This window comes from Alexandromys fortis, unplaced genomic scaffold (genome assembly GCF_014885135.2).
Source record: "Alexandromys fortis isolate MF-2015 unplaced genomic scaffold, M_Fortis_MF-2015_v1.1 scaffold_186, whole genome shotgun sequence".
Taxonomy (NCBI): domain Eukaryota; kingdom Metazoa; phylum Chordata; class Mammalia; order Rodentia; family Cricetidae; genus Alexandromys; species Alexandromys fortis.
Window position 1 is genome coordinate 764,178 of NW_026068067.1, and position 12,786 is coordinate 776,963.

The following is a 12,786-nucleotide window of genomic DNA, read 5'->3' on the forward strand; positions in this document are numbered from 1 at the left end:
AAAAAAAGAAAGACTTTGAATGTCTGCCACACCAAGAAATTCTAAGTTTCTTAGATAATAGATATGACAATTTGTTGGAGAATATTATTTAAAGTGTGTGACTTTTGTTTATGCCGTATTTGGGTAATTCTGTGAAGCTGTGATGCTTTGCCTGTCTAAGACACCTCACGGTTCAATAAAGAACGAAACAGCCAATACCAAGGCAGGGCTGTCAGGCAGTGAGTATAAATAGAAGGAGAAACGAGGGAGCTGAGGAGCAAGAGAAAAAAGAAACAGGAACATTAGAGGCCAGGCACCCAGCCAGCCATGGAGTAAGAGTGGAAAGTAGGATATACAAAAGTAAGAAAAGGAAAAAACCCAGAGGCAAAAGGTAGTTGGGAAAAATTTAAGAGAAGTTTTCAAGAAATAAGCCAAGTTAAGGCCGGGCATTTTTATTATGCACATTCCACTAAAGAATGAAAATGGCAAATGGTAAATATGAACAGCAACAATAACCAAAAACCTCTTTTGAGAGGACTGCTCTTTTTTGATGTAAGCGCTTTGAGACTTTACTTCTTATAAATTTAGTAATCCTAAGAAGTTAAACTTTACTATATTTTAGCTCTTTCCCTATGCGCATGCCAACATACCATAGTACATGAGTGGAGGTCAAAGGTCAGATTTCCAGAGTTGGTTCTATCCTTCCCAGGTCATCAGGTAGGTGGCAGGGTACCTTTACGTACTGAGCCATCTCACTAACGTAACGTTTATTTGTTTAAAAGAAAGTTAAGACTACACACTTCTATTTTGATTTTGCTAATCTATAGGCAAGTTTTTGAAAAATACATTTAACTGCATCATCATTAAAAACAAACAAGTTTCTGCTATATAAAAATGGGTACAGCATTTTCTGTGTTTGGAGACAACATACAAAAGTTTGGTATTCTTCCATAAACATGCTTTTATTTCTGAAGGTAGGTTCCATCTTCTAAGTAGAAATAATAATATAATCCACTCAACTGATTCATTAATTTAGTAAGACATTTACAACAGGGAAGAAATTATAGAAAAGAGAAACTCCAACTAGAGAGATAGCTCAGCTGGTAAAGTGCTTGCCATGTATGAGAATATCATAATCTCCAGAACCAACGCTGGATGTGCTGGCACCGCCAGTAATCCCAATGCTGGGAAAGCAAAAACAAACAGATCCCGGGGGCTCAGTAGCTAGCTGACCTAACCTTATCAGTGAGCACTGGAGCAATGACAGGGCCTATCTCAAGTTGGATCGTGCTCAAGTAACTAACTATACTGCAGGTTGTCGCTGGCTCTCTATGCACTCATCTACTATATTTAGATGTATGTGCACGCGCACCTGTAAGTGTATGTGCACACACAAGAGCAACTATACCCAAGAAAAACTCTTCTTTTTAGTAAGGAGTATATGATTAATAAGTACCTTATTCCAAAGTAGCAGGACACATAGGTAAACAAAAATAAGCTCTGTTAAGGACAAATAGTATATATAATATTTATACAGGATATCCATCTTAAAATACACAGACGTGAGGGTGGTATTGAAAAGAAAAGAAAACATTCTATGGTACATTTTTAGCATAGGTATAGAGTTTAACAAAACACAAAGCTGACAGGTTTCAAAATGTTTGTGATATTCCCATAGGAGTATTTAGCCTTCCCTAGAGTAGATATACTAAAAATGATCTGAGGTCCAACATAAACTTCTGAATAATTGTTTTACACCTGTCAACGCTTTTTATTTCCAAGTGCAGGAATTCTTTTAAGTATATAAACAAGTTTCGCTTACTGGAGGAAGAGTGGACATCCACCTTCTAAAGGGAAATAACCCATCTGATCACTCCATGAACGTGGTATGTTCTAATATTCCATGACAGCAATTCCTTTAGCCTCGTGGGTTACCAATAAACTTCATTTTCCATTTCAGGGTTCATATATTCTACTATTTTAAAGTTATGAAATTTACTTTGAAACAGTCTAAGTAGCCTCAAACATGCCATGATACGGAATGTACATGGTAGAGAAGTAAATATGTTTCCTTTACCTGCAGATGGCCATACTCTTCATAGGTGAGCAGCTCGTCTCCCGTGTGCACACTGAAAATGGAGTGAAGACACGTTGTGGGCCGTGGATCTTGCTTAAACTGCTGGACCTGGAAGCCAATATAAAATAATCGTGAAGTCATTCACATGCTCATCTAAAGTTAGGAGTGTTCGTTATTTTCACGTGATTTTTCTTATAAGGAAAGCTAAAGCTTACAGGCTGAGGAACGGACAACGCAGAAACAGCACCTTTCTAAGGAACCATGATAGACAAAGGTCGCAATGACTAACTTATTAGAATGGACATAACTGCCAAATGATAGTTCACAGCACTGAATTCGAATGGAGTAGGGAGCATGTAAGCATGACAGCAATAGTTTGTTGGCAATGTTTTGCATATTATTGATTGAGTTTTTAACATTTATTTTATTTATAGTGTATAAACACATTGTGTGTGTGTGTGTGTGTGTGTGTGTGTGTAGTGGTTTGAATGTGACAGCACCATAAGCTCATAGGGAGTGACACTATTAGGAGGTGTGGCTTTGTTGGAGCAGGTAAGGGCTTGTTGGAGGAAGTGTGTCACTATGGGGTTGGGCTTTGAGGTCTCATATATGCTTAAGCCATGTCCATTGTCTCAGACAACTTCCTATTACCTGGAGGTCACTATGTAAGAGCTCTCAGCCTCTTCTCCTGCACCAAGTCTACCTGCATGCTGCCTTGCTTCCCACCATGACGATAATGGGCTAAACCTCTTAAATGTTTTCCTTTATAAAAGTTGCCATGGTCATGGTGTCTGCTCGCAGCAACAGAAACCCTAACTAAGTCAGTGTGCATAGAGCCACACATGATACTGAAGGTTAGAAGACAACTTGTGGGAATCAGTTCTCTCCTTCCATCATGTGTGGCCTGAGGATTGGCTTAGGTCATCAAGCTTGTTGGCAGGTACCTTTATCTGTTGAACCACCTTGCCAGTCAATCTTATTTGATTTTGAGTAAAACATATGTTTCTTAAGTAAAACAAGGTCTCTGTGACAATACTTAGCTATACAGTTGCCTAGAAATGCTTATTGACATGACAGTTGAATGGAAAAGTACATTAGACTATATTCTAATGCAATTAAGTATCCAAACTTCAGATTTTATTTCTTTCTCTAAAAATAAACACATTTTAACTATGGTAGAACAAATATATTTTCATTTCTCATCCAGACATAATTACCAATATAACAATTCTGATGGTGTAGAATACATTTTTATTTACTAATTACATATAATTTGTTCCCCCTCCCCCCCAAGCTGGCTGTCTCTTGCTCTGTTGGCGAATCTGATCTCAAATAACAAGCTGAGGGGATCTATCTACTTCTTTGGAGTAGCTGGAACTATGTATGGGCTAATGACCCTGTATTAATCATTGTAGATTACAAAGTACAAATTCTAAACAATCAACATAACTCCAAAGACAGAAACGTCCATCCCCTTTCAGGGCCTGCTCAATTGAACTTAAACAGCATTTATTGATTCCAATGTTCATTCCATGGGACCTCAAATTCATAGTGAAGTCAGATGTGGGTAACCTGGGGGCCCACTGCTTGCTAGTGGGCTCTGAGGTCAGAGGTAGCTTTAGAGTACTGAGCCTACAGCCTCTGTAATCTACATCGAGTCCAGGCAGTTGATGGTAAAACTGAATTAAACAACAGCACGCTGGGTGTGTGAAGCAGCCATAGATTTGGTTTTAGAAATGATGGGAGTAAAGAAAGGTTCTCCTTTCTCCTGCCTTGCTATTGGCTGTTCAACTCTTTATTAGACCAATCAGGTGTTTATGACAGGCACAGGAACACAGCTTCACAGAGTTAAACAAATATATAATAAAAGAATACAACACATTTTGCATCATTAAACAAATGTTCCACAGCATTAACAAACGTAACACATCTTAAAATCATATTCCAAATCACCCATGACCCTGCAGAAACAAATATGACTAAAGTCAACAAGACAAAAGTCAGGCTCTATCAGCAAGATATCATCAGACTGAGAAAACGAGGGGATACTCTATGAGATGCAGTCTTCTGGTCATGACACGATCACTGAACTTATGAATTCACTGCAGTTACAATCACCCACATAAGATCAAGCCATCAGAGCAGTCTAAATCCCAATAGGTATCACTAATTAGACTCAAAGGCTTACAAAAACCAAGAAACTGGGGCTGGGGGGAGGTAGAAAGGGCTGGAGACATGGCTGAGCAGGTAAGAACACTGGCTTCAAGCCCTAGCAGATACATGTGGCTTACAACTTCTGTATCTCTAAGCCTTTGGGATCCAACACTCTTCTTATAGCCTCCAAGAGCAATAGACACATATCTATTATGTAATCTATTACATATCTATTATGTAATAGGTACATAAATATAAACAAACAAACAAATAAATGCCTTTTCAAAGTAGAAGACATGAAGTGATGTTGAACGTATTAGGGTGGATGTGATTAGAACACATTATTTATATGTACAAAATTGTCATAGTATATTAAATAGTGTATGAAAAAACAGCAACAAGCCAGGCAGCGATAGTGAATGCCTTTAATCCCAGCCCTCGGGAGGCAGAGAAAGGCAAATTTCTGTAAGTTTGAGGCCAACCTGGTATACAGTGTGAATTCCAAGACAGGCTCCAAAGCTACAGAGAAACCACCTGCCCTTCCCCCCACCAAAAAAAAAAGAGGAAACAACTGGAGGTGTACATTTTCCATTTATAAAGTAAATGAGGGACTCAGAAAAAATAGCCATTCTGTTTCCATCAAAGAACATAAGCAATAGCCTGGAAACGCACAAGCAAAAGTCATTCCTTTCTCACTGCCATGATTATTCCATTATTACCTCAAAGAAATGAACATTATTCCAGACTTCTAATCAACAATATAGCTGAACTGAAACAAGACTCGGGTTCCCTGATGTCCTAGTTTGCTGTGTTCCTGACCCTGAGAAACACTTCCCTCCACGATGCCAGTCTGAGATTAATCACAGCTGGGTGTTCAGCCCCAAGAGCCAGCATCCGTCATCCTAGTAAAGCATTCCATGTTTCATTCCCACAAATTTCTAATCCACATATATCACAGGAGCAGTCCCAACAGAGTCTTCAAGGAACTCAAACTTCCCTGAGATTTCACAAGCCAGGCTTCCAGAGTCTGCATTTCTCTCAATACATTTCTCTCCAATCCCTCTGAGGACTCAATGGCTTTCCTAGCCAACAGTGCCAAGCTCTCCCACAATCCTCCCCCTAAACACGGTCAGGCCCAGCACATCACTAACCCCCTCTGTCCTAGACAGCTCTTCTGCTGCTGTGATAAACAGGGACTGATAGTTAGCTTACAGGTTACAGCCCATCATTGAAGGAAGTCAGGACTGGAACTCGAGGAGGCAAGAGGCAAAGCATGAAGCAGAGAGCATGAAGGAAGCGCTGCTGAGCACATAGCTTTCCACATCTTGCTCAGCTCACTTTCTTACACAGCTAAAAACAGCATGGCCAGAGGTGACACTGCCCACAGCGGGCTGAGCCCTGTCATGTTAATAATCATGAAGTATAGGCCAAGCTGATGGAGGGATTTGATCCAGCTCCCCTCCTTCCTCAGGCCACACATGTCAGACCAATCTGGTGGAGGGATTTGATCCAGCTCCCCTCCTTCCTCAGGCCACACCTGTGTCAAGCTGACCACTACCAGCACCCCATGTAACAGGGATCTAACATGAGGCTCTGTCGGGTGAATGAAGCCACAGCAGCTGTTGACAAGATGATGCTTGTCATTTGTCTTTAAGACATGCAAGAACCCAGCAGGAGACTTTATTTCTAAGCGCTGTGGCAGGGGAAAACTCACTGCTAAATGATTAAAGATGCTCACAGGGGAAGTTATAGAATGGCTTTGAATTTCAAAGCTGCTAAGAGGCATGCAATTTAAGATTTCAGAAAAAAAATCAAATTCTGTACACTTTGAAAATTAATGGGGTATGCTGTATGTCAACTTCAAACAAAATGTACTCTTGAGAACAGTCAAGAAACAAAATACATTAATTAGTAGTTTATAGGCTACCTAGCATTTCCTAAGATCAAGAAAACGATTATAGTGCATGGTTCTAAACCATATCAGAATTTATTTTACTTGTATTTTAAATTTTTCATGAAAATTTTTTCCACTGTGAGTAAATAGTTTATTTGGGATAGCTAGTTTATCATATATTCTTAATTTATAGGCTTAAAATACACACTTAGAGGAAAATAATCATCCCCATCTTTGTACGTGATCTGGAAGAACAAATTTTACAAAAGTTCAGTGATTTCTCACTGGTTCTCAGCAGCATTGTGAATGAAATTAAGCACGGGGCACAGCCACTGAAAGCCCTCCAGGCCAACTGCAGGGCAGCCATGAATTCGTCACAAGGGCGGTGAGACAGAGCTGTCTCGCTGGGGCTCCGAAGGTGATGAAACACCATGGCCAAAACCAGCTTGTGAAGGAGAGGGATTATTTCATTTACACTTCCACATCCCTGGCAAAGGGAAGTCAGGGCAGGGGCCTTGAGACAGGAGCTGATGCAGACACCACTGAAGAGTGCTGCCTACGTACTTGCTCCTTGTGGCTTCCTCAGTCAGTCTGTTTTCTTATAGAACCCAGGACCACCAGCCCAGGGATGGACCCACCCACGATGGGCCAAGTCCTCCCTCATCAGTAACTAATTAGGAAAATGCACCGCAGACTTCCTACAGGCCAATATGGTGGAGGCACTTTCTCAGTTGTGGCTCTTCTTCCCAAATGACTCTAGTATGTGGTAAGCTAACATAAAACTAGCCAGGACAAGAACAAACGGAATATTAGAAAGTAAGACATTAATAAACAATATCCCAGACAAAGTACTAAAACACAAAATGATACCGTTGCATATCCTACAAATCAAGGCCAATTCCATGTACTCACTTCAACTCCCTAATAAATGTAAAATATCTTTTAGTGACTGTTTTTACAAAATGCTCAGGAAGCACATTTCTCTCTCTCTCTCTCTCTCTCTCTCTCTCTCTCTCTCTCTCTTTCTCTCTCTCTGAAACAAGAAAAACTCAGACTTTCTAGATTCTGAATCAATTTCAGAAAACAAAGAATATAAGGCTTGAGGCCAAACAAGTCACACAAGTGTGCTTACTTTAGTTGTAAGAAAAGGTCATTTCATTCTTTAAAGGCCTAGAAAGGAGGTTGCCACCAAGCCTGATCCTGAATCATGGTGGAAACTGAGAACTCACTCCTTTTAGGTGTCTTCTGCCCTCTACACATGTACCATAGTCTATGTGCGCATGTACACACACACACACACACACAACACACATTCACAGGCAGGTGAGGGCTGCGCAGGTAAAGATGCTTGCTGTCAAGCAACCTGAGTTCATTCCTGGGTCCCATTTGTTGGAAAGCAAGAACTGACTTCAGCAGGTTGTCTTTTGACCTCCACACGTGTGTTTGGCACACACATACAATAAAACAATATTTTCCCTGCCATCAATCCATAAGGAAAACAACTCACCCAGAAGGGAAGAAGTAATAGAAGGTGTGATGCTTAAATTACTTCTCTCCTACTGTTACCATTGTGCGGGTTTCAAAAGGAAAGAACCTAGAAATCTTTGTGCAGAGTCTTCCTGAAGAATTATCTAGATCAGGTTGGCCTGTGAGAATATCTGCCTTGATTTCTAATAGCAGTAGGAAAACTCGCACCTTGGAAGCAGCAACACAGTCTAGGTGAGGATGGCCTGAACAGCATGAGAGGAGAAAGAAGCAGGGGCAAGAAGGGTGTGCTTATTCTCTATGCGCTAGACTGTGGTGGGACGGGACTTGTTGGGTGACTTCATGCCTTAACAGTCCCCAAATGATAGACTGTAATTGGAATAACAGCTAAATAAACCCCTTTCTCTACCACGAGGTTTTTTGTCAGGATGTTTTATCACAGAAACATATATAAAACTAAAACAACTCCCTTCATCAGAGCTGCTGTCACTACCTGGAATAGACCCTTAAGATCCAGCCTGTTGCTGGGTGTGATAGTGCACACTTTTAGTCCTAGCACTTGGGAGGCAGAGGCCGAAACAGAGAAAGAGACCGGCAGATCTCTATGAGTTCAAGGCCAGCCTGGATTACAGAGTGAGTTCTGGGACAGCTCAGGCTATGTAGCAGGCTTTTTCAGAACGCCAGCTCCCAGATAATGAGATGGAGACATTATGAGTTATCAAAGTTCAGCTCTTATAACTTAAATTAACCTGTTTCTCTTCATCATCTGTGTTTTGCCTCAGGGCCCTTTACTTTTCTTTCATTATGAATGTTCTACTTTACTGCTTCCTCCCTGTCTCGCTGACTGGAGGCTGCCCGGCTGACCCTGGGCATCTCCCACTCTTTCTCCCTGGTTCTCTCTCCTGTCCTCTCTTGAGCCTAGATTCCCGTCCTATTTGTTCTCCCTTCCCACCAGACCCGCCTATCCCTCCACTGCCTAGCTATTAGCCACCAGCTTTTTATTAGACCAATCAGGTGCCTTAGGCAGGCAAAGCAACATATCTTTATATTGTTAAACAAATACCACATAAACAAATGTAGCACACCTTTACATAGTTAAACAAATGCAACATAAGCAATGGTAACACATCTTAGTCTAGTTAAACAAATATTCTACACATAGCTACAAAGAGACTGTCTCGAAGCAAGCAAGCAAACAAACAACAATAGAAAGATACAACCTGTTGACCTTCCCTCTTAGGAGGAGGGTTATTCAACCTCAACTGAGATCTCTGTCTCTCCATTCTACATCTCCTTCACATATGTTGTGGTTTGTGGCCTACGCTGACGGTAGAGTCTGTAGTGTTGAAGGTTAACTCAAGAGGAGATTCTATCTCGGCAATCATTGGGAAGCTAAGGTGATGTAATTTTTGGTGGTATGGCTGTTTTGGAGTCATCTGTGCTGCATAGATAACCCTTCATCCATGTAGGCAAGCATAAGAAACTCATAGGTTTGCCAAGTTGGATTTGATAGAACTCTACTTTGTTCTGTTGTTTATGCCCTTTCTGGGGCAACAGGTGTTTGTTCGCATCTCACCATGAAAAGTTCACAGAACATATGGTAACCGACATTAATCTAGCTATAGCATCCAGTATCTGAATCAATCCCTCATACTCTGTGTAGACTATAGTAATACATTCCACTTCCCTACTCCAAAAAGATAGAGGGCTCAAGAAAGTTTATGATAATAAAATTACTTGAAACCTCAATATATATGTGGTACAGACAATGCTGTCCAGGACTATTATTCTCTGAGTCATCAACTATCACCACCTTCATGAGTTTAGCTGTGACAGCTTACAAGGGATCATGACGGCTGGGCTTGCTGACCGTTGACAGCCCATCATTGGAGTAGGCACAAGAAGAGTCATGGGATCGTCACCCAAACATCTGACTCCTGCCCTACCAGTTAGTTCTATGAATTCTACCCTGATTGTGAATGGACTCAGAAAAGAGCTAGAGTATATAAGCTAGCAAGGACTCAGGAGAGGTTCCATCTATGTGGCCATGGGCGAGTCACCACCCATGCTTGGGGCAGACCTTCCAGTGTGGCTGCTTTAAGGCCACATATACTCCTGCCCATGACCCCTAACCCATGCACTATAAGCCATCCTAATAAGCCCACTGATTCTCCAGAGTAAACTTCAGTGCAGTAGTTCAGTTTGTCATTAGAACTCTAGAAAAAGATGTAGGCATTGTTTATGTCTCCTGCATGGAAGCAATTTTAGTATGATAAAAATTCAAAATAATTCAACCCCCCATTTATTTTAATGGTTTACATTAATAATACCTATGGAAAGCAATATTAGTTCCTTATAATTTGAGGGATGTCAAATAGTTTAAGTCAAACTCAAGTTCTATTTAAAAGAAAACACAATTATGGTAACTACTTGGTAAAAATGAATAATATTTAGAAAGGGTCATTACCCACTGGCTACTCATACCACAGGGGGAGGGAGAAAGCTTTATGTCATTATGTCACTGTCTTCCATCTGATGAACAATTCCAAATTATGTCTGTCAGCTTGTTTAGCAAACACACAAAATTCATGACTCTTACAATACTTCCTAAAGAGAAACGTTGACCTTTTAAAGATTTAGCATTAATGAAGAGATACTTAGAAAGTGAACAGTACTATCACATTTAAAAAAAATTAACCAAAATTATATCAATTTAACTTATGTCTTGCCAGTTTAATTCCATCAATCCAAAGTAAAACATATGATACTTTTTAGCATCTTGACAATCTTTGCAAAGATTATCTGCAAAATTAGATCTCAGTAAATAGGTGGTGCTTTTGTTGAATGCCTCCCTTTCAGCTAGAATAAGTACACTTTTTTTCTGCCAAGTAAAGATACTGCTATATTCTGTTGGCAAAATATACTATTTTTTAAAGTTATGACTTCAAAGACAGATCTTAGAAAGATCTGTTATCACATTTGAATTTTTTTCAAGTAGAAGTTAAAACAATATAATTCATATGATCATGACATACAAACCACTAAGAGATCACTGCTGTGCATCTCTGCCCAAGTGAAGAAGCCATAAACACGTTGGAAGGGCACGGTCTAATAGGAGAGGGGAAACATTAATACCTGGAGGACCAGTACTCCAAGTACTTTTGTACTCTGTTTCACTTTCCTCACAGGAACTGTATGAAGCAGGTATGACTGGGATTCATAGTTTACAGATAAAAACAACAACAACAACAAACAAAACAGAAGCATGTGGAAGTCAGCTTATCTAAATGCAGCTGGTAAAATTAGAAGCCAATGCATCAACCTGTTGATTGTCCTGAAAAGAGCTGATCCAGTAACTCCACATCTGACAACCTCAGAAAAGAATGTTTACAAGTATCACCGTTGGCCCTGTGAGCTAACTTGTATTTGGAAGGGTTTCCACTATTCTCTCCTAAGAATGGCGTGCATGTCTAAAACTGATGTGGTTTAGGTAACACCAAATTTTCTCTTAGGAGTCTGGAATTTGGGTGTTAGGTAGAGGGTACCTACACTAATAAAAATCTTGAGGGAAAAAGAGCTTGGCATATAACATCTTACATGTGCTGTTCTGGGAAGCCACCAACTATGACCTTGATGAGTCCTGTGAGAATCATTACACCTGATGTCATCTTAGAAACACCATAAGTATATTTGTGGACATGGTGTCAGGAGTTAGGGACTCAACATAATAGGTAAGTAAAGGGAACAGTGTATTATAAAAATCTAGAACTTTACAGTTTAGACAAACCATGCTAGGAGTATTGTTTCTTTCATTTCCGTGTAACATCAGAAGGCTCTGTTTGCTAACGCTGTAATTCCTGGCCTCTTTGCATGCAAATGAATGAGACATTATACATTTAAAATTCCCCTTTATCACACCAATTCACACATCCAAAATTAAGGTTGACAAGGATATTCTTTAAATAATAAGTTGTTTAGAACTAGCTATATTTGTTAGCTTCCCAAGAATCTGGATCTTTATCACAGAGAAAAACAAATCAGGAGCACAAATTCAAGTCTAAATAATAATTTTCAATCATCTCTCACTGAAGCAGCTACCTCCGTTTCAGGATTTCAAAGGCTTGGGCTGGGGAGGGAGAGGCTGATTTAAACTCCATGGACTGTCTAGGAAGTGGCTTTACCTTTTTCAAAGTACATTCTTCACAAGATGCTATTGCAGTGCTGGTTAAATTAATCCTTTAGAACGATATGAGAATTTCGGTGCACACGCTTTACCTTATCAGCCTGACGCATATAGCAGTAGAGAATTCCTCTCATACATTTTATAGCAGAGTGCTCCAGCTCATGGGTCCTTCCCTTGTCATCATCAATGCGCCTGGGTGAGAGAGATAACTCAGGAAACAAATTGGAATTGCATTTGAAAAGGGAGTAGAGCTTTTGATAATTAAGTATTTAACTACTGACTAATCCTGTGTTCTGGTGACATCTACTAATTCTGCCAGTGAAGTTTCATCTTCCCAGCAGATGTAGAAATGCTGCAATTTAAAAAAAAAAAAATCCTCACGGTAAAACTTGTGCAGCTTTTTCCTTGCTTTATGGGAGTGAGTCAGTTCTTTTTAAACAGGAATTTTCTACAATGATCTAGCTAAAATTTAAAGCTTATTTCTACATTAGAAAAAAAAATCGCCCACAAATTATTTTAAATTCACTGTTACAAAACTCAGACAAACTATCTCTTTATGATATATACTTCCCAGTTGGATTCAAAGAAGTAGAAATGAAGGTAGGCATAAGCTTTCTTTGCTGTGCCCCAGGGAATACCTGAGTCTTTAAAGAGGCGCTTGACTAAACACACACCCAATGATACATATGGTATATTCTGCCATCAGTTTTAATTTAAATATGAATTGATCATATTTTACTTCTCTTGCCTTAAAAAAGAAACCTAAAATCTAATCATTAAAGTAGATTAAGGTGTTCTTTCTGGGCAAAAAAAAAAAAAAAAAAGTCTTTTAATTATGAATGACCTTAAAAGGTACAAGAAATAACCACTGCTAAAATAAGTAAGAATGATATGCTCCTTGTTTCACTTAAATACCCGCAGATCACTGCCACTTAATAAAAACTGCCCATGCCCCATTAATGAAGTTGCTAAATTCTGTTTCTGTCGCTATCATAGGCATGGGGAAAGGGGAGC

General features: G+C 39.8%; 1 protein-coding gene across 5 annotated transcripts in view; it reads right to left on the reverse strand.

Moving 5' to 3' along the window:
• Phkb (phosphorylase kinase regulatory subunit beta) overlaps positions 1-12,786 on the reverse strand; it is a 170,568-nt gene that overhangs the window by 129,932 nt on the left and 27,850 nt on the right. For all 5 annotated transcript variants that reach the window (XM_050120663.1, XM_050120664.1, XM_050120665.1 and 2 more), the window contains 2 exons: positions 11,865-11,964; positions 2,057-2,164 (listed from right to left, as the gene is read on the reverse strand). In XM_050120663.1, coding sequence (XP_049976620.1) covers positions 2,057-2,164; positions 11,865-11,964 — 208 coding nt within the window. The remainder of the gene's footprint in view (positions 1-2,056; positions 2,165-11,864; positions 11,965-12,786) is intronic.